The sequence below is a fragment of the Hyla sarda genome, chromosome 6 (genome assembly GCF_029499605.1).
Source record: "Hyla sarda isolate aHylSar1 chromosome 6, aHylSar1.hap1, whole genome shotgun sequence".
NCBI lineage: Eukaryota > Metazoa > Chordata > Amphibia > Anura > Hylidae > Hyla > Hyla sarda.
In genome coordinates this window covers 287130880-287153868 of record NC_079194.1, presented here as the reverse complement: position 1 = coordinate 287153868, position 22989 = coordinate 287130880, and the positions used below count along the sequence as shown (strand labels likewise).

Genomic DNA, 22989 nt, shown 5'->3' with positions numbered 1-22989 from the left:
TATCCTATATTATACTCCAGAGCTGTACTCACTATTCTGCTGGTGGGGTCACTGTGTACATACATTACATCACTTATCCTGTACTGACCCAGTTATATCCTATATTATACTCCAGAGCTGTACTCACTATTCTGCTGGTGGGGTCACTGTGTATATACATTACATTACTTATCCTGTACTGATCCTGAGTTATATCCTATATTATACTCCAGAGCTGTACTCACTATTCTGCTGTTGAGGTTACTGTGTACATACATTACATCACTTATCCTGTACTGACCCAGTTATATCCTATATTATACTCCAGAGCTGTACTCACTATTCTGCTGTTGAGGTTACTGTGTACATACATTACATTACTTATCCTGTACTGACCCAGTTATATCCTATATTATACTCCAGAGCTGTACTCACTATTCTGCTGGTGAGGTCACTGTGTACATACATTACATTACTTATCCTGTACTGACCCAGTTATATCCTATATTATACTCCAGAGCTGTACTCACTATTCTGCTGGTGAGGTCACTGTGTACATACATTACATTACTTATCCTGTACTGACCCAGTTATATCCTGTATTATACTCCAGAGCAGCACTCACTATTCTGCTGGTGGAGTCACTGTGTACATACATTACATAACTTATTCTGTACTGACCCAGTTATATCCTATATTATACTCCAGAGCTGCACTCACTATTCTGCTGGTGAGGTCACTGTGTACATACATTACATTACTTATTCTGTACTGACCCAGTTATATCCTATATTATACTCCAGAGCTGCACTCACTATTCTGCTGGTGAGGTCGCTGTGTACATACATTACATTACTTATTCTGTACTGACCCAGTTATATCCTGTATTATACTCCAGAGCTGTACTCACTATTCTGCTGGTGAGGTCACTGTGTACATACATGACATTACTTATCCTGTACTGATCCTGAGTTATATCGTGTATTATACTCCAGAGCTGTACTCACTATTCTGCTGGTGTGGTCACTTGTGTACATACATTACATTACTTATCCTGTACTGATCCTGAGTTATATCCTGTATTATACTCCAGAGCTGCACTCACTATTCTGCTGGTGAGGTCACTGTGTACATACATTACATTACTTATCCTGTACTGATCCTGAGTTATATCTTGTATTATACCCCAGAGCTGTACTCACTATTCTGCTGGTGAGGTCACTGTGCACATACATTACATAACTTATCCTGTACTGATCCTGAGTTATGTCCTGTATTATACCCCAGATCTGTACTCACTATTCTGCTGGTGTGGTCACTGTGTACATACATTACATTACTTATCCTGTACTGATCCTGTGTTATATCCTGTATTATACTCCAGAGCTGTACTCACTATTCTGCTGTTGAGGTTACTGTGTACATACATTACATTACTTATCCTGTACTGACCCAGTTATATCCTATATTATACTCCAGAGCTGTACTCCCTATTCTGCTGGTGAGGTCACTGTGTACATACATTACATTACTTATCCTGTACTGACCCAGTTATATCCTATATTATACTCCAGAGCTGTACTCACTATTCTGCTGGTGAGGTCACTGTGTACATACATTACATTACTTATCCTGTACTGACCCAGTTATATCCTGTATTATACTCCAGAGCAGCACTCACTATTCTGCTGGTGGAGTCACTGTGTACATACATTACATAACTTATTCTGTACTGACCCAGTTATATCCTATATTATACTCCAGAGCTGCACTCACTATTCTGCTGGTGAGGTCACTGTGTACATACATTACATTACTTATTCTGTACTGACCCAGTTATATCCTATATTATACTCCAGAGCTGCACTCACTATTCTGCTGGTGAGGTCGCTGTGTACATACATTACATTACTTATTCTGTACTGACCCAGTTATATCCTGTATTATACTCCAGAGCTGTACTCACTATTCTGCTGGTGAGGTCACTGTGTACATACATGACATTACTTATCCTGTACTGATCCTGAGTTATATCGTGTATTATACTCCAGAGCTGTACTCACTATTCTGCTGGTGTGGTCACTTGTGTACATACATTACATTACTTATCCTGTACTGATCCTGAGTTATATCCTGTATTATACGCCAGAGCTGCACTCACTATTCTGCTGGTGAGGTCACTGTGTACATACATTACATTACTTATCCTGTACTGATCCTGAGTTATATCCTGTATTATACTCCAGAGCTGCACTCACTATTCTGCTGGTGTGGTCACTGTGTACATACATTACATTACTTATCCTGTGCTGATCCTGTGTTATATCCTGTATTATACTCCAGAGCTGTACTCACTATTCTGCTGGTGTGGTCACTGTGTACATACATTACATTACTTATCCTGTACTGATCCTGAGTTATATCCTGTATTATACCCCTGATCTGTACTCACTATTCTGCTGGTGAGGTCACTGTGCACATACATTACATAACTTATCCTGTACTGATCCTGAGTTATATCCTGTATTATACCCCAGAGCTGTACTCACTATTCTGCTGGTGAGGTCACTGTGTACATACATTACATTACTTATCCTGTACTGATCGTGAGTTATATCCTGTATTATACCCCAGATCTGTACTCACTATTCTGCTAGTGAGGTCACTGTGCACATACATTACATAACTTATCCTGTACTGATCCTGAGTTATATCCTGTATTATACCCCAGAGCTGTACTCACTATTCTGCTGGTGTGGTCACTGTGTACATACATTACATTACTTATCCTGTACTGATCCTGAGTTATATCCTGTATTATACCCCAGATCTGTACTCACTATTCTGCTGGTGAGGTCACTGTGCACATACATTACATTACTTACTGGGAGCTCCACCCACCAGCTCTGCGAGAACTGCAAATTATAGATTAAGCCTGCAGAGCAGATATCTGCTATAAAATAACCATTTACATGTTATATAATGACCAGAAATAGTGCTGCTCGTCATGTACACACACAGGGCAGCTTATCATGAAAAAGTCACCCAAAACAACTGTCTAACAATCGCAATATTGGTATAAAGAGTTTTTTTTTATTGATTTTTTTCTTACCGCATTGATGCATCTTGTTTATTTTTGCAACATCCAAGGTACTGAGGCCGTATCTTTGCCCAATGGGCACACTGGCATCTGGTTTTGGTACGATAGTAGCTAGATTACTTGCTTTGGCGAAGACATTTCTAGAAGCCAAATGTAAATGTGATATAGTATCTTCACAGAACAAATATCATTATAAAGCATGTCTTTTCTTTCAGGTCAGCTTAGGCTGTGTTCGTATCACACACGAGCTATATGTCACAAGTATTCCCAACATATACAGTACCACTATACAGCCATGAACCATTATAACTTGTAACCAGACACAACATACAATACTACAGACAGTCTAGATCTGTGAAACATGTCAATGGCTGGTAAAACACCTGTATTACTGAAGTGTATGCACTGACTGGTGTCTGGTAGCGCCCCCTACAGTACAGGGAGGTATTACACGTTCTGTACTCTTTACCTGTACCAGGGTTAGCTGCTCCTTTGGACACCAGGTGAGGGCGGCTCCATTACTTTTTTAGGACATTGCATGTACTGTACAGGACCCTGAGGAAGCTCCTGTCCTCTACATAGACAGTGATTACACCTCCCAGCAGATCTTTATTACTTTTATATGTAAGGATTTGCTTTATCTGTATTAGTTGTCTACTTATTTTCTTTGATCCTTTTTTTATGACATTTTGGGGCTTCAGAACCAATGGAGTTCTGGTCCCAACATACAATGCTCTTCCTGGAACCAATTTATATTGTAACATGAGGGAGCGCTGTCTCATCTCATCTCAATGCAGCATTCCATGGAACACATTTAAAGGGGTACTCCACCCCTAGACATCTTATCCCCTTTTCAAAGGATAGGGGATAAGATGTCTGATCGCGGGGGTCCCACCACTGGGGAGAACCCTGCAATCTCGGCTGCGTCACCCCAGACATCCGGTGCACAGAGCGATCTTCACTCTGTGACTGTTGAGGGCGGAGACTCGTGACGTCACTGCCACGCTCCCTCAATGCAAGTCTATGGGAGACTTAGACTTGCAATGAGGGGGCGTGACAGTGATTTCACGAGCCTCTGGAGATGCATCTGATGCTCTAAGCTAACGCCAGGTGCAGTAGGGAGATCACACGGGTCCCCAGCGGCGGGACAACCGCGATCAGACATCTTATCCCCTATCCCCTATAGTTATGACCCTGGGCCTAGAGGTAACTACTTGGTGACCGCCATCTTTCATCCCACCTTCCATAGTGCATTACAGAGGAGTAGTCGTATTCAAGTCCTAAGTTTTCCGAATCGAATTTCTGAAAGTTGGGTGCTGCTCCTGTAAAACAAAAATATTATTTACAATAAGAAATGAGCCGTCACCTGCCTGCAATGTTAAGATGCGACACCACAACACCTTCAGCATAGCTTTGTGCCCCTATAGTCCATTACCTGGAATGATGTTATCCAATAATATATCCACATAGTTGTCGCGGTCGCTTCTGCTGTGCTCATGGAACAATCCCAAAGCGTGGTTCAGCTCATGTTGGATGGTTCCGAACGCATTGCATGGAGTATCCAGAGAGAGTTGCTGGCCTCCTTTTTGCTTCCCAATGTAGGACCAACATCTAAGAGCAAAATACAGTAGTTATTATATTACTTGGATGACCATTTAGACATAAACCATTGGAGGCAGCCATTCTGATAACAATAATGGCCCTCATTTACTATTGCAAACCCGACATGTTTTGTCGGGTTGTGCGCCAGATTCTGTCGCATTGCGCCCGAAATTCTGTCTGCACCAGATTTTGCACCAGAATTTAAAAAACCCAGACTAACTCTCCATTTTGCTGCGGAAACCCGAAAAGGGGGGTGACCGCTGGGGAAATGGGCGTGGTCTCCAAAAAGGGGCGTGTTCCCGACATTTTCACAAAAACCCAACATATTTACTAAGGTTTCCACAGAAAATGTGGTCGATTTGAGCTGAGGAAAACCTGACAGATCAGAACATGTGTAAAAAAAAAGCAAAGTGTAGGGAAAGGGGAAAATGTAGGGAAACCTTAGTAAATACAGTGGAAAAGATTTTTTGGGAATTTAAACCCACAAAGAAACCTACACAACACTCTTAGTAAATAAGGGCCAATATCTTGCACAGAACTGTAGCTAGGGTGGCCACCTGGCTGGTATTTTACATATTTTGGCCATCATGCTGGTATTTTAATATTAATCCAACCAATCCTCCAACTCCAGGAATGTTGCAATGTGGTGGCCCAGTACGGGAGGTGTTACCCCGTGCTCCTGCTGTCCTGTCAGGCAGCCTCCTTCAGTGTCCCCAAGGCCTCCTGCACTTGTTTCCCCATTGTAATATGTTTTACCATGTAAAGTATTCTAAAATGTAATGTTGCTTTAAGAGTTATACTATGTGATATGTCATGTGATTGTTACCCAGGAGGTACCAGTGACCAGGTGACCCCAAGAGTGACCTATGGGCTCCCTGCTAGTCTCCCCTATATACAATCATATGACCTATACAATATACTACTTTACATTCCAATGTGCTGGAAGTTGTAGTTTTGAAACAGCTGGAGGCACCCCTGGTTAGGAAACATTGACCTATACTATATACTACTATATATTCTAAAACATGTTGGGAGTTGTACTTTTGCAACAGCTGGAGGCACCCCTGGTTGGGAAACACTGACCTATACTATATACTACTATATAGTCCAACATGCTGGGAGTTGTAGTTTTCGTTTAGGGCAGCTGCTGAGCCACAGGCTGTATCAGGGCATGCTGGGAGTTGTAGTTAGTAATTAACTGCAACTCCTGAATTTAATAGATAAAGCGATCAAAAAGTCACATCAAAACAAAACTGCAGATCGTACAGGCCCGTATAAGGAGAAATAAAAAAGACAAAATTTCCCCCGCATATGTGTACCCTGTGATGTTACGCATATATAATTAAATATGCAAATTAGCATGGTCGGTATTGTTTAAAGATGGCAAACCTAGCTGTAGCCAATGACCAGCCAATGTTAAGTCTAGAAAATGGGGGGTCAATTGTAAGTTATGTAGTCACTTAGGCCATAGAGGTGGGGGTCCATAGTCTTGACTCGCCTCCTCTGGTCTATTCACCATGGGGGAGATTTATCAAAACTTGTTTAGAGGAAAAGTTGCTGAGTTGCCCATAGCAACCAATCAGATCGCTTCTTTCATTTTTGAAAAGGCCTCTGAAAAATGAAAGAAGCGACCTGATTGGTTGCTATGGGCAACTCAGCAACTTTTCCTCTGGACAGGTTTTGATAAATCTCCCCCATATGTGGTGAGGTATAGGCCATATTCGAATTTGCGATATTTTGCAAATATATGGACGAATATTTGTCCTATAGTCGCGAATTTCGCGTATTCGTTAACTTTTTTCCCATGCGACATTCGTAATGAAACAAAATGCGCATGCACGATTATATCTATCAACTAACTACTTTCCTATTGGTTGCTAGGGATGTTGCTAACCTCTGACAAGTGTATTTGCCTCCTTCTCATTGGCCCACAAACTAAAAGAAGGGAGGGATCAGTGCCTCTGGAAGTGCCGATATTCGTGATAAAAATTCGCTATTCGAATATTTGCGCTCAACACTAGTTATAAGGGAGATTTATCAAAACTTGTGTAGAGGAAGAAAGGTGCAGTTGCCAATAGCAACCAATCAGATCGCTTCTTTAATTTTGAAAAAAGGCCTGTGAAAAATGAAAGAAGCCATCTGATTGGTTGCTATGGGCAACTGCACCGCTCTTAACACTATAGGGGGAGATTTATCAAAACCTGTCCAGAGGAAAAGTTGCTGAGTTGCCCATAGCAACCAATCAGATTGCTGCTTTCATTTTTCACAGGCCTTTTTTCAAAATGAAAGAAGCGAGCTGATTGGTTGCTATGGGCAACGCAGCAACTATTCCTCTGGACAGGTTTTGATAAATCTCCCCCATATGTGGTCGACCAATCATATGAAAGTCCTCCATAAAATGTTACCTTGGCCACTGCAGGGGAAATCTATGGCCAGCTACCTTCTGCAATGACAGCTGATCTCTAGGGATCAGACAGACCACACTGTTCAGCTGATCAATAAGCTGCCATCAAGTCCCTAAAAGAGGTTGATTCAATGGGTGCTGTAAAGAGTTAAATTAAGTGGCAGCACCAATAGGGCACTGACCTTGTGGATAGGTGATGAGTGTTACCTATGTTCACTACTTTATCTCTTATATCTCCATCCTCCAATAGCATTCACAAACACAGTGTATGGCAGAGCAAGCGTCGTCTACGTACCCGCTTTTTGAAATGATTTGCAAATAATCTGCTTCTGTAGTCCTAGGCACGAACCGGACGCAGGTGAGAGTCTCAAATTCCTGCATGGCCGTTTTTATGGAAAACACAAAATCGCTACCTGAAAGTATGATGACATGAAATATAATGACAGAAATCAGAAATCTCTGCAAATTTCATGAGGAAACACTGGTCAATTCTGATATCAGATGTCTGCTCATAGAGGCGACTCGTAAGGTTTAAAACGTTTTTCATGCAATACTATGCATGGCCACATGGTGTACCCATGAGCAAAACAAAGTTCAAGGGTGGTTAAAGGGGTTATCCAGGAAAAAACTTTTTTTTATATATATCAACTGGCTCCAGAAAGTTAAACAGATTTGTAAATTATATATATATATATATATATATATATATATATATATATATATATATATATATATAGCACAGGAGAATTAGAGCAGCACGTCCCACAATGATGTGATAGCGGTGCAAGCAGCGAGTGGAGCCCCGGTCAAGGCAATTCAGACATCTAGGAAGGATGCCGCAGCACACGGAAGGTTCAAAAGTGTAAACAGTGGTTTATTCCATGATAATACAAGTTAGCAACGTTTCTGCTGCCAGTGCAGCCTTTGTCAAGCAACAAAATGGTGACCATACAAGATATTTATATGCAAATGAACAAACAAATCAATCAAATCAATTAATGTGAATACAGTGTAAAAAATACATTTACGATATAGGGTAATTAAAACCACTATAATATACATATTGCACAAGTGCTCTGCAGTGATTTAAAATCAATATACATATGCAAGGACTGCAAATAAAGTTATAAACAGTATAGCATTGTAAATAATCTTAACAAGGTTACATGTGTACCTAATAATTAGAAACGGGGGCTGAGTGGTCACATGTTCCCGACTCGTCTCCATGCAAACCGCCGTTGCTGTGGGTAACAGCAGAGCTGTGGTGTGTGTTGGTAATCGCAGGACGCCAAGAGCGGCCGCGCGGCTCCACCGTGTCAGCTGACCAGGGTGTCACGTGACCGCTCCTACGTCCGAGCATGCGTATTGAAGAAAATGAGTATTATACTGCCATGGTGGTTAAGGGAGAAAAGAGGGGAAATCTGATCTATCTAGCTGAAGTCTATCAGGGCAAAAGAAAAAAGGATCCTATGTGTATATATAGTGGATAGAAAGTCAAGTGTATAGACATTAATACCCTAGGTATATCATCAGGAGGAAGGGTATATATAAAAAAGAAAAGGCAAGTTGAAAATAAATAGAAGATAAATACATATAAGATGATAAATAAAGAAATATGCAAAAATGGGAGAAATACAAAAATAGAAAAATAATAATAATGTAAATAAAAAATAAAAATAAAAGATATAAAAAATAAATAAAAATAGATAAATAAATAAAAAGATATGAATATAAAGAATATTAAAATAAAGAAAGTAAAATAATAAATAATTTTTTAAAAAAAAGAATATAAGTACAAATAAAAATGGTTTTGATTTTGGACTGTAATCTAGCCCGGCTCCATACATGTTTAACACGCACATCGGGCTATAAAGGCCCAACACCTCAGTTGCCCGTGCTCACCCCAATATTATGGGGGAGTCCCTCTGGGGTACCCAACGGCGTCAACCGTAAAATTTAGGTCCCCAGTATCAGGCCTATGGAGGTGGGAATCCACCAAGGGCAGCCCCGCATTCGTTTTCTCACACACTGAGCACGGGTATGTTAGTGATTACTGTTATCTATAATAAATATAAGGTACTCCATATATATGGATTTATTCCTTGCACAAATAAATGAAAATAAATGAAAACAATCAAGATAACAAATAAATATTTAAATAAGAAAAATAAAAATTAATGAAATACAGAAGTGAAAATAATAATGATAAGAAAAATAAAAAAGAATGAAGAGAATTAGAAAAAAGTAAGCAAATGAAAAAAGGAAAATACATTCTCACACTTACTATGTTTTTTATCTTATATTTTCCTTTTTTCATTTGCTTACTTTTTTCTAATTCTCTTCATTCTTTTTTATTTTTCTTATCATTATTATTTTCACTTCTGTATTTCATTAATTTTTATTTTTCTTATTTAAATATTTATTTGTTATCTTGATTGTTTTCATTTATTTTCATTTATTTGTGCAAGGAATAAATCCATATATATGGAGTACCTTATATTTATTATAGATAACAGTAATCACTAACATACCCGTGCTCAGTGTGTGAGAAAACGAATGCGGGGCTGCCCTTGGTGGATTCCCACCTCCATAGGCCTGATACTGGGGACCTAAATTTTACGGTTGACGCCGTTGGGTACCCCAGAGGGACTCCCCCATAATATTGGGGTGAGCACGGGCAACTGAGGTGTTGGGCCTTTATAGCCCGATGTGCGTGTTAAACATGTATGGAGCCGGGCTAGATTACAGTCCAAAATCAAAACCATTTTTATTTATACTTATATTCTTTTTTTTAAAAAATTATTTATTATTTTACTTTCTTTATTTTAATATTCTTTATATTCATATCTTTTTATTTATTTATCTATTTTTATTTATTTTTTATATCTTTTATTTTTATTTTTTATTTACATTATTATTATTTTTCTATTTTTGTATTTCTCCCATTTTTGCATATTTCTTTATTTATCATCTTATATGTATTTATCTTCTATTTATTTTCAACTTGCCTTTTCTTTTTTATATATACCCTTCCTCCTGATGATATACCTAGGGTATTAATGTCTATACACTTGACTTTCTATCCACTATATATACACATAGGATCCTTTTTTCTTTTGCCCTGATAGACTTCAGCTAGATAGATCAGATTTCCCCTCTTTTCTCCCTTAACCACCATGGCAGTATAATACTCATTTTCTTCAATACGCATGCTCGGACGTAGGAGCGGTCACGTGACACCCTGGTCAGCTGACACGGTGGAGCCGCGCGGCCGCTCTTGGCGTCCTGCGATTACCAACACACACCACAGCTCTGCTGTTACCCACAGCAACGGCGGTTTGCATGGAGACGAGTCGGGAACATGTGACCACTCAGCCCCCGTTTCTAATTATTAGGTACACATGTAACCTTGTTAAGATTATTTACAATGCTATACTGTTTATAACTTTATTTGCAGTCCTTGCATATGTATATTGATTTTAAATCACTGCAGAGCACTTGTGCAATATGTATATTATAGTGGTTTTAATTACCCTATATCGTAAATGTATTTTTTACACTGTATTCACATTAATTGATTTGATTGATTTGTTTGTTCATTTGCATATAAATATCTTGTATGGTCACCATTTTGTTGCTTGACAAAGGCTGCACTGGCAGCAGAAACGTTGCTAACTTGTATTATCATGGAATAAACCACTGTTTACACTTTTGAACCTTCCGTGTGCTGCGGCATCCTTCCTAGATATATATATATATATATATATATATATATATGGATTTACCTTTTGTATAGTCTGAGCACCACCTGCTTCTAAAGTGCATGCCGCTACAGTGCTTACTACCCAGGGATCACTAACCAAGCTGTGCCGAACTACCTTTCTCTATCTATAGATTTGTAAATTACTTCTATTAAAAAATCTTAATCCTTTCAGTACTTATGAGCTTCTGAAGTTAAGGTTGTTCTTTTCTGTCTAAGTGCTCTCTGATGACATGTGTCTCGGGAACTGCCCAGTTTAGAAGAGGTTTGCTATGGGGATTTGTTTCTAAACTGGGCGGTTCCCAAGACACGTGTCATCAGAGAGCACTTAGACAGAAAACTTCAGAAGCTCATAAGTACTATAAGGATTAAGATTTTTTAATAGACGTAATTTACAAATCTGTTTAAGTTTCTGGAGCCAGTTGATATATAAAAAATTTTTTTTTCCTGGATAACCCCTTTAAGACCACCTCTTTGAGAAGAATAAACTCGTATCCAGACCATGTTTTATGTTATGGATTATTAATCCACTGTACATTGTGTATAGCATTAATTTTCTTTAAATGGGCACTCTCATTAAAAGTATTTTTTGCTATTGCACTCCTTATGGTACATAACAATGTAATGTTCATATATTTGTTTTTGCATTTTTCCGTTTTAGGCCCTGTTCAGACCTTGTTTTTCATGCATTATCTGTTTTCTGTGCTTTCCTTTCCAGGCGTGGAAAAGTTAATCCTTACACCCAATTGCAAAGCGGGTATGCCTATATATCTCCAGCTCAGTCTGCATTCTAGTTGCTGGTTATTTAGTGCAATACATTTTGTCTGCTTGTGCAGTAATGCTGCTATGATGTCTGTGCATTATACTTCTATCTCTGCTTGAGTTTTTATCTTGTGGTATTATCTGAGTTTTTAGCCATGGTTTATTAGTCTTGTTTAGTAGATTTTAGTCTGTTACATTAGGTTTTTAGGATTGTATTTCCGTTCTGCTATGTCGCTGTTCACACTGAGTTTTCTTATATCAGTTTTCTGAGTTTTTGTAACAAGACATCCCTATGACCTTTTAATGGGACTCTGGGAAATTGAGATTTAGTACAAGATATCTCTGTGCTCCATGGTGGACTCTGGGAGATTGAGTTCTAGTATCAGGACATTCCCGTGTTTTCTGGGGGATTGAGTTTTTATTCCTGTTTGCTCCTGGAGTCTATGCTGACTCATCCGTTTCCAAGTCTTGTGTTATGGACCGAATCTGTTTGTTAGTTATGTGTTCAGTGTGAGCAATGTTCTATATTTATATCCTGTTTGGTTGATCTGATCTTTGTTCATTGTACTTGTATCTGTTTGTGAACAGTGTCCTATGTTCTTGATAAGTTTGCCTGTTTAGATTCTGCCCTGTTAGTATTTGTATCCTCTCTAGCAAAACTGGTTGTCTAGTAGTTTTGATTTTCTGTTTCTGGCCTATGACCGACTATATATATTTTTTACGCCACTGCACTGTAACACAGGGAAGGACCGGCTCAAAGTTGTCGATCAATTGCTTAGGATGGATGGACAAGTGGGCAAGTAGGCAAGGTGTTTTTAGGGTCAGTTTAGAGCTCACTCTCCCTGTCTCCCCCAGTCGTTCATGACTGCTGGCTTGGCAGAAGTCCAAAATTAGGAAATGCAGTCTGGACTGCTGAGGGGAGGTGGGGGTTGCAGCCTTAGCCAATCAATGCTCATCACACACTGAACTGCTCTGGGCTGTGTGTGGTAGAGCGAGGGAGGAAGTTCTTCCCTCTATGGCTTCAGATGATGTCACGCCTGCTGGGAAACTCCCCTTCCCAGTGGGTAACGTCCCTTCCCAGTCTGTGAATTTGACTGAGACTGAGCAGAGAATACAGAACAATATCAAGGTAGAAAACTAAAAAAAAAAATGGCAGGGGGTGGTTTATCATGATGGGGGCAGTGAACTGGGAGGATTATAAAATTTAACAAGATCGTGAGAGGTACTCTTTAAGGAGACTGACCCTATACTTCTATATAAAAATCTTAATCCTTCCAGTACTTATCAGCTGCTGTATGCTCCAGAGGAAGTTGTGTGGTTCTTTCCAGTCTGACCACAGAGCTCTCTGCTGACACCTCTGTCTGTGTCAGTAACTGTCCAGAGCAGAAGCAAACCTATCCTGCTCTGGACAGTTTCTGGCAATCTACAACTACCTTCGGGTGAATAAAAGTTAGACACATGTAGTGGCCACTTTATGGCAAAAAAGTACCACTTTCCAATTTTTTTCTGACTGTTTATAAAAATAAAATCAATATAAAAGTCTTGTCGACAGTCACTTAAATGGTCACTCTCATAAAAAATGTTTTTTGCTATTGCACTCCTTATGGTAAATAAAAAATATTTTTAATATACTGTGCTTAAAGTGGAAGTTTTCTATGGTTTATTTGTGCTTAAAAAAAGCTCAAGAGCATATTTCCCCCCCATCTTATACACAGACTTTGGACCGAAGCCCAAACACAGGAAGTGCCGCCTGGAGTGCTGAGGGGGGTGTGTCCAACCAACAGCATATAGCAGTGAAGTGTGAGAGGAGCTATGATTGGATGAGGCTGGACACCCCCCCCCCCTCAGCACTCCAGGCTGCACTTCCTGTGTTTGGGCTTTGGTCCAAAGTCTGTGTATAAGATGGGGGGAAATGTGCTCTTGAGCTTTTCAAGCACAAATAAAACATAGAAAACTTTTTTTTTTTTTGTAAGCAAAGTATATTAGAAATATTTTTTATTTACCATAAGGAGTGCAATAGCAAAAATGTATTTTAATGAGAGTGCCCATTTAAAGAGGCACTGTCACAATCTTGATACATTTTATAATCCTCCCAGAACACTGCCCCCATCATGATAAACCACCCCCTTCCTTTATTTTTGTTTTATTTTTAGTTTTCTACCTTGATATTGTGCTGTATATTCTGTTCAGTCTCACTGAACTCCACCGACTAGGAAGGGGCGTTCCCCAGCAGGTGTGACATCATTTAAAGCACTGCTAGGGAGAACTTCCTCCCTCACTCTGCTACATACAGCCCAGGCTGTGATTGGTTGAGGCTGCACACACACCCCTCAGCTGAACTGAGGTCCCGCCTGTCTCTGCCAGGCTACTACAGGAGACAATCTGCAAGCAGGACTCCAGGCAAGAGCAGAAGGAGGACCCATGGTGGCAAAACTTTGGGGGGTTAATTAAACATATAAAGTTACAAAATTATATTAAGAAGTATATTAGAGAAGTTATTCAAATAGGCTAATCTATAACGTATACATTTTTTCTTACTAATGACAGGTACCATTTAATGACAGATTATACTGGATAAGAATTCTAATAATAATAGCACCCCCCTGCCCCCATGGTTGTGAGTGGTATTGCAGCTCAGTCCTATTTACCCAAATGGAGAAAATCTGCAATACTGGACACAACCCATGGACGAGAGCAGCCATGTTTTTCTCATCCAGTGCCTTTATGCTCTAGGTTTAGTGGAAGCTCAGCAACACTTAGCACAGAAAAGCTTATGGGTGCTATATGTAATACTCACTGAAGCTGGATGAGAGGGTGTACGGCACATTAACTAGTCCGTTACTGTTTTTAATCCATCTGCAGAAATCGTCATTACACTTTATGGCGCTGCGACTGATGTCTACTGCAATGTCTCCTTCTTGCAAAAACATCTCGCTACCTGGAGATAAATAAATATCAGTATCAGGGCCGATTCTGCTTATAGGCAAAGTAGGCAGCCGCCTAGAGGGCCCCTCTTGATGGGGATGCTGCAAGAACGTTACCAGCGAGCATCCAAAGCACCCGCCCAACCAGGACCACCATCGCATGAGGAGGGGATTTGTTACAGTGTGTCGACCCAGTAGTAAGGAAATTACATGAGGGGGGGGGGGGGGCGGGATTTGTTACAGTGTGCCACCCCAGTAGTAAGGAGATTACATGAGGAGGAGGTTTGTTACAGTGTGTCACCCCAGTAGTAAGGAGATTACGTGAGGATGAGGTTTGTTACAGTGTGTCACCCCAGTGGTAAGGAGATTACATGAAGAGGAGGAGGATTGTTACAGTGTGTCAGCCAGTAGTAAGGAGATTACATGAGGAGGAGGTTTGTTACACTGTGTCACCCCAGTAGTAAGGAGATTACATGAAGAGGAGGAGGATTGTTACAGTGTGTCAGCCAGTAGTAAGGAGATTACATGAGGAGGAGGTTTGTTACAGTGTGTCACCCAGTAGTAAGGTTATTACATGTGGAGGAGGTTTGTTACAGTGTGTCACCCCAGTAGTAAGGAGATTACATGAGGAGGATTGTTACAGTGTCTTACCCCAGTAGTAAGGAGATTACATGAGGAGGAGGTTTGTTTCAGTGTGTCACCCCAGTAGTAAGGAGATTACATGAGGAGGAGGTTTTTTACAGTGTGTCACCCCAGGAGTAAGGAGATTACATGAGGAGGAGGTTTGTTACAGTGTGTCAGCCAGTAGTAAGGAGATTACACAAGGAGGAGGTTTGTTACAGTGTGTCACCCCAGTAGTAAGGAGATTACATGAGGAGGATTGTTACAGTGTCTTACCCCAGTAGCAAGGAGATTACATGAGGAGGAGGTTTGTTTCAGTGTGTCACCCCAGTAGTAAGGAGATTACATGAGGAGGATTGTTACAGTGTCTTACCCCAGTAGCAAGGAGATTACATGAGGAGGAGGTTTGTTTCAGTGTGTCACCCCAGTAGTAAGGAGATTACATGAGGAGGATTGTTACAGTGTCTTACCCCAGTAGCAAGGAGATTACATGAGGAGGAGGTTTGTTTCAGTGTGTCACCCCAGTAGTAAGGAGTTTACATGAGGAGGAGGTTTGTTACAGTGTGTCACCCCAGGAGTAAGGAGATTACATGAGGAGGGGGTTTGTTACAGTGTGTCACCCCAGTAGTAGGGAGATTACATAAGGAGGAGGTTTGTTGCAGTGTGTCAACCCAGAAGTAAGGAAATTACACGAGGAGGGGGTTTGTTACAGTATGTCACCATAGTAGTAGGGATATTTCATGAGGAGGAGGTTTGTTACAGTGTGTCACCCCAGTAGTAAGGAGATTATATGAGGAGGAGGTTTGTTAAAGTGTGTCACCCCAGTAGTAGGTGATTACATGAGGAGGGGGTTTGTTACAGGGTGTCACCCCAGTAGCAAGGTGGGGCGTGTCAAAGGGCAGAGCCAATTGGCGGGGTCAAGGAGCGGCAAAATTAGCTTTCGCCTAGGGTGGCAAGAATCTTTGCACCAGACCTGATCAGTGTTATATAGCTGGTAAGAGGGTCAGGGTGTCAAAGAAAGGAACCAAACTTACAGACCAAACAGTTATCAGCCCGCCCCTTAAATCAGTGTTTCCCAACCGGGGTGCCTCCAGCTGTTGCAAAACTACAACTTCCAGCATGCCTGGACAGCCTTTGGCTGTCCGGGCATGCTGGGAGTTGTAGTTTTGCAACAGCTGGAGGTAGCTTGATTAGGAAACTCTGCCTTAGATTCTAACAATTTACACTTACACTTATATCTTTACCTTTGTTAGAATCTACAATAATACTGAAAACATCTGGAGGCTCAACTTCTGGAACTTCCTTCACTTCCTCTGCTAATAGAGAAAAAATAAAGATAATAAGATTAGGAGTCATTCTTACGCGGGTTTCTGTACAGTTTCTTTCTTCGTCCTTTAGGAGGTGCTAATGCTATTGCTGTGCTCAGCTCTAAAGCAATCAGCTGCTCCCACTCCCCTCTCACAGCATGCAGTCTCAGACACAGCGAGCAACTGCAGCTGCATCCCCCTCCTCCCCTTCTTTTCTGCCATTATATTTACTGCATTCAATTTGTGGCTGGGATTCTGAATATTTACTAAAAGGGAAGGAGAGACCACAGGTTGCTTATAGGCGAGGATCCCAAGATAACATATTGTATGTTGGATGGCTTCATGAATCTGCAAAATCATGCACCTACCTTCTTTATTGGTGGCTTCAAAATTAATCTGAAATAAAGGTACAAACAGGATTGTATTAGAAGTAGTACAATAGTATTAACATTTTATTATTATTATTATATAAAGTGCCAATTTATTCAACACATGTGTGGTGTACTACTGGGGTGATGCACGGTTCGTGACGTCAGGGCAGCATTAACCACCACGCTCCAAGGTTTAGACAGTTCTCGTGGGCCAAGAGCTGGGGACAATAACGACCACAGGTCCAGGGTTATTGAAAACTATTTTTTTCTAAGGCAGGAATGATGGTAAAATTCTTTACAGTACGGATCAGAGCAGGGGAAATGCAAAGTAACCCTTGGGAGCCCGTTGCCTTGTTGGGACTTGTGGTGCATTTCACTTGACTGACTGTGACTGTGGTTTAGACTGTGACTTTTAGGTTTTAGACTTGTGACTTAACACCACCCATGATGACTTGGGACTGACTGTTGTAATTTCCCCGAAGCTTTAGCTTAGCGCTAGACCTGGACTGTAGACTATGGGACCAAGAGTTGCCTGAGGCTTTCTATCTATTCTTTCTATTCTACACTGCTATCTGAGACTGTAGACTGGACCTGTGCAATGGGGTTCTTGTAGATGCTTGGTTACTGACTTTTGACTTCTCCTCAGGTCTTCTTTAAGTTACCACAGACTTCTCTCCCCACTGTACCTCAGCCCACACTTCTCTCCTCCAACACTCTCTCTGACTAGTTCCTGCCCTCTTACTCTATTTAAGGCCTAAGCTAGGGGGCCTCCCATTGGGCATCAGGATCCTATGGTTTACTCTGCATTAGCTCCCTTAAAGACACAATAACACTGTTAACAATTTACCTAAACTTGAATCACAAAATAACATACATACATAACACAATATACCCTGGAGTAGTGGATCCAGAACAGTGACACTGGAAGTGCCTGAGGCAATGTTTACCTTACAGGACAACATCCTGTACTGGGTCACCACACATGCAATATATAGAGGGTACATCAGTTTCATCTGAATACCCAGCTATAAAAATGCAGCAGCTCTAGAGATCATCTACTTAAGGCATTGTTTCCCAACCAGGATGCCTCCAGCTGTTGCAAAACAACAACTCCCAGCATGCCTGGACAGCCGTTTGCTGTCCAGGCATGCTGGGAGTTGTAGTTTTGCCACAACTGGAGGCACCCTGGTTGGGAAACACTGACCTATACCATATACTACTATATAGTCCAACATGCTGGGAGTTGTAGTTTTGCAACAGCTGGAGGCACCCCCGGTTGGGAAACACTGACCTATACCATATACTACTATATAGTCCAACATGCTGGGATTTGTAGTTTTGCCACAACTGGAGGCACCCTGGTTGGGAAACACTGACCTATACCATATACTACTATATAGTCCAACATGCTGGGAGTTGTAGTTTTGCAACAGCTGGAGGCACCCCCGGTTGGGAAACACTGACCTATACCATATACTACTATATAGTCCAACATGCTGGGATTTGTAGTTTTGCAACAGTTGGAGGCACCCCTGGTTGGAAAACACAGACCTATACTATATACTACTATATAGTCCATAATTCTGAGAGTTTGGGGCAGCTGCTGAGCCACAGGCTGTATCAGGGCATGCTGGGAGTTGTAATTAACAACTAACTGCAGCTCCCGAATTTCATTTAAAAAACATCACATCAAAGCAAAAATGGTACTGTTAAAAGCTACAGATCAGGGGTCAAAAAATATGCCCTAATACAGGCCCGTATAAGGAGAAATTAAAAAAAAAGTCATAGGGGTCAGAAGAGGACAAAGTTTGGCATGCTGGGAGTTGTAGTTTTACAACAGCTGGAGGCACCCTGGTTGGGAAACATTGACTAAAGGCTTCGTGCACACGGTGGAGTGCCCAAGCTGAATCTGGCAAAAAAAAATTCGCTTGGAAATTCTGTTGCAGCAGAGTCCCATTATTTTAGGCTATGGGACTCTGCTTCTCTATATGAGCTGAATTAGCAAAATATAATCCAATATGAATTAGCAGAAATTCTTTCCATAAGCCAAATAAAAAAATAAACATTAAAAACAATAAAAGTTGTGCAGTCCTCTTACCTGCAGTGGCCATCCAAGGCACGTCTGGATCATACAGGCCAGCAGAATGAAGGATAGTCTTCTCTTAAATCTTCTCTTGTCCATGCTGCAGGGACTATGAGGACTCCTCAGAAGTCTATAGGTAATGCTCCAATATGGCCGTATAGACAATTTGGATTGTTCTATTCTACTGTAGCCAAGTATCCTCTATATATATATATTCCCAACCTAAGACCAATCATCCAATCAGGTGTCAGGATGCTGACATCCCCCCGAGGTGTCATGGCCCCTGGCTATCCCTAAGTAGTATCACTGAGAGCTGATGGGCGAAGCTACTTATTATAGCAGGTGTCATTCATTTCACTGGGGGCGGAACAAATTGCAATTTTAGGTACAAAAATGTATAATTGTAAACTATATGAACGTCCGTGTTATGGATCTGCATTATATGGATCTGTAATGTGGCGCGGTACATTAGAAGGCTATGATTACAACTCTGTACGATTCGGAGGATGTATGGCGAATCATTATACATTCATTTACATGTGGTGTATTTACACAATTTCTGGTGCTTTTTATTTATTTATTTTTTTTATTTCAAATTACAAAATTACAATAATGCATTTCAAAATTCGCTTTACACAATATAAATAATCCCACCATAGGCGTGCGCACGGGGTGTGCCGGGTGTGCCCAGGCACACCCTAATCCAGTGGCGGTGCGGCCCGCACCGGGTGACACCAAAACCCTCTGCAGCACCCCCCCATCTGTGCCCGACCGTCCTTCACCAGCCCAGACCCCCGCCCCCCCCCCCCCCCCCGCTGTGCAGTGCGCCTGTCCGTCAGGCGCACCGCACAGCGCTGCCTCCTACTCCTGTTTGTGCCCCGCTCCGCTCTGGCTCACCTTCTGTTGGTCCGGTCATGTGACGGCGCGTTACTGCCGTCACATGACCATCAGGACGTCACGCTGTATTCAAGGACGCCGGCCCCAGAGCGTGACGTGACGGTACGCGGTTCGCAGGATTACCGCGCTGAGTGAGAGAATGTTATTTCAATCTGCCTACTGGGTCTGGGGGGAGGGGGTTAATCTGGGGCACTGTACTATCTTCCTACAGGGGGGGGGATAGGGTTAATCTGGGGGGTACTACCATCCTACTGGGGGGGCAGGGGGGTACTACCTTCTAACAGGGTGGGGGGATAGGGTTAATCTGGGGGGTACTGCATTCCTACAGGGGGGGAGAGGGGGTTAAACTGGGGGGGTACTACCATCCTACTGGGGGGGGGGGGGTCATCAGGGGGGTACTACCTTCTAACAGGGTGGGGGATAGGGTTAATCTGGGGGGTACTGCATTCCTAAAGGGGGGAGAGGGGGTTAAACTGGGGGGTACTACCATCCTACTGGGGGGTAGGGGGTCATCAGGGGGGTACTACCTTCTAACAGGGTGGGGGGATAGGGTTAATCTGGGGGGTACTGCATTCCTACAGGGGGGGAGAGGGGGTTAAACTGGGGGGTACTACCATCCTACTGGGGGGGGAGGGGGTCATCAGGGGGGTACTACCTTCTAACAGGGTGGGGGGATAGGGTTAATCTGGGGGGTACTGCATTCCTACAGGGGGGGGAGAGGGGGTTAAACTGGGGGGGGGGGGTACTACCATCCTACTAGGGGGGGTGTTAATCTGGGGGTACTACCTGCCTGCTGGAGGGGGTTAATCTGGGGGTTACTACCTGCCTGCTGAGGGGAGAGGGTTAATCTGGGGGTACTACCTGCCTGCTGGGGGGAGGGTGGTTAATCTTCGGTACTACCGGTCTACCGGGGGGGGGGGGGGGAGGGGGTTAATCTGGGGCCCCGAGTAGGCAGGTAGTACCCCCAGATTAACCCCCTCCCCCCCCAGTAGGATGGTAGTACCCCCAGATTAACCCGCCCCCCAGTAAGAAGGTAGTACCCTCAAATTAACCCCCTCTTCCTGCCAGTAGGAAGGTAGCACCTCCAGATGCTGGTGGCCTCCATGTCTATTTTGCTTTTGTAGGGAACTGTACTGCACCTAATGTGGCGAATTATACCGCACCTAATGTGGGGGAACATACTGCACCTAATGTGGGAACTATACTGCACCTAATGTGGGGAACTATACTGCCAACCTAATGTGGGGGAACTATACTGCACCTAATGTGGGGAACTATACTGCCAGCCTAATGTGGGGGAACTGTACTGCCAACCTAATGTGGGGGAACTATACTGCACCTAATGTGGGGGAACTGTACTGCCAGCCTAATGTGGGGGAACTGTACTGCCAACCTAATGTGGGGGAACTATACTGCACCTAATGTGGGGGAACTGTACTGCCAGCCTAATGTGGGGGAACTGTACTGCACCTAATGTGGGGGAACTGTACTGCACCTAATGTGGGGGAACTGTACTGCACCTAATGTGGGGGAACTGTACTGCACCTAATGTGGAGGAACTGTACTGCACCTAATGTGGGGTGAACTATACTGCACCTAATGTGGGGGGAACTATACTGCACCTAATGTGGGGAACTATACTGCCAACCTAATGTGGGGGAACTATGCTGCACCTAATGTGGGTAACTATACTGCCAGCCTAATGTGGGGGAACTGTACTGCCAACCTAATGTGGGGGAACTATACTGCACCTAATGTGGGGGAACTGTACTGCCTGCCTAATGTGGTGGAACTGTACTGCCAACCTAATGTGGGGGAACTATACTGCACCTAATGTGGGGGAACTGTACTGCCAGCCTAATGTGGGGGAACTGTACTGCACCTAATGTGGGGGAACTGTACTGCACCTAATGTGGGGGAACTGTACTGCACCTAATGAGGGGTGAACTATACTGCACCTAATGTGGGGGGAACTATACTGCACCTAATGTGGGGAACTATACTGCCAACCTAATGTGGGGAAACTGTACTGCACCTAATGTGGGGGAAGTATACTGCACCTAATGTGGGGAACTATACTGCACCTAATGTGGTGGAACTATACTGCACCTAATGTAGGGGAACTGTACTGCACATAATGTGGTGAACTATGCTACACCTAATGTGGGGGAACTGTACTGCACTTAATGTAGGGGAACTGTACTGGTGCAGTACAGTTCCCCCACATTAGGTGCAGTACAGTTCCCCCACATTAGGTGCAGTACAGTTCCCCCACATTAGGTGCAGTACAGTTCCCCCTCATTAGATGCAGTACAGTTCCCCTTCATTAGGTGCAGTACAGTTCCCCCACATTAGGTGGCACCTAATGTGGGGGAACTGTACTGCCAACCTAATGTGGGGGAACTGTACTGCACCTAATGTGGGGGAACTGTACTGCCAACCTAATGTGGGGGAACTGTATTGCAAACCTAATGTGGGGGAACTGTACTGCCAACCTAATGTGCGGGGACTTATACTGCGAACCTAATGTGGTGGGACTTATACTGCACCTAATGTGGGGGAACTATACTGCACCTAATGTGGGGGAACTATACTAACTGTGTGCATATATATATATGCACGCGCACAGCGTGAGTTTGTGCTTTAGGGTGCACACCCTAATGCAATAGGCTGCGCACGCCTATGAATCCCACCCACACCCCTATCCCCCCACCCACTACCAGCTAGGATGCCTCATCCCATTTCTTCCACTCGTTTTCAACTTTTTGACCTATCTTTTTTCCCTGATAGTAAATAGCTTCAAATCTTCTCATTTGTTGAACTTCCCTCTGCCACTCAACCCAACATGGGCCCTGGGGAGCAAATCATCTCCTAAGAATAATTATTCTAGCTAATCCGAAAGCCTTTATCAGAACACTGTTCTTACACTGCATCCTAAGTCCTATCCCTAGAATGGCCGTTTTAATATCAAAGCTTATCTTAGTACCCAATTTCGTTTCAACCATATTGTAATACCCCTGTCCAAAAGGAAAGCAGTTTTGGGCAGCTCCACACCATATGTGACAAATCCGCACCTTCCATATTACATTTCGGGCATTTAGAGTCAAGTCTTTTTCCTATCTTATACAAGAATCCCGGCGTATATGGGATCCTATGTATCAGCTTTATCATAGAGGTTT

At 42.6% G+C, this 22989-nt stretch overlaps 2 protein-coding genes across 5 annotated transcripts in view; one reads left to right on the top strand and one right to left on the bottom strand.

The window, feature by feature from the left end:
• Nucleotides 1-22989, bottom strand: part of LOC130277191 (embryonic protein UVS.2-like) — a 68871-nt gene that overhangs the window by 6459 nt on the left and 39423 nt on the right. For 3 of the 4 annotated variants that reach the window (XM_056527597.1, XM_056527598.1, XM_056527599.1), the window contains exons 2-8: nucleotides 16828-16855; nucleotides 16397-16468; nucleotides 14405-14545; nucleotides 7381-7498; nucleotides 4515-4690; nucleotides 4320-4401; nucleotides 3092-3219 (exon numbers count right to left, since the gene is read on the bottom strand). In XM_056527597.1, the coding sequence (XP_056383572.1) occupies nucleotides 3092-3219; nucleotides 4320-4401; nucleotides 4515-4690; nucleotides 7381-7498; nucleotides 14405-14545; nucleotides 16397-16468; nucleotides 16828-16855 (745 nt within the window). Of the gene's footprint in view, nucleotides 1-3091; nucleotides 3220-4319; nucleotides 4402-4514; nucleotides 4691-7380; nucleotides 7499-14404; nucleotides 14546-16396; nucleotides 16469-16827; nucleotides 16856-18928; nucleotides 19028-22989 lie in introns of those variants that run through there. The other variant, XM_056527596.1, reaches the window with a different exon arrangement.
• NADSYN1 (NAD synthetase 1) overlaps nucleotides 7357-22989 on the top strand; it is a 55575-nt gene continuing 39942 nt past the window's right edge. The window contains exon 1 of the mRNA XM_056527595.1: nucleotides 7357-7443. The gene's annotated coding sequence lies outside the window, so the exon portion shown is untranslated. The remainder of the gene's footprint in view (nucleotides 7444-22989) is intronic.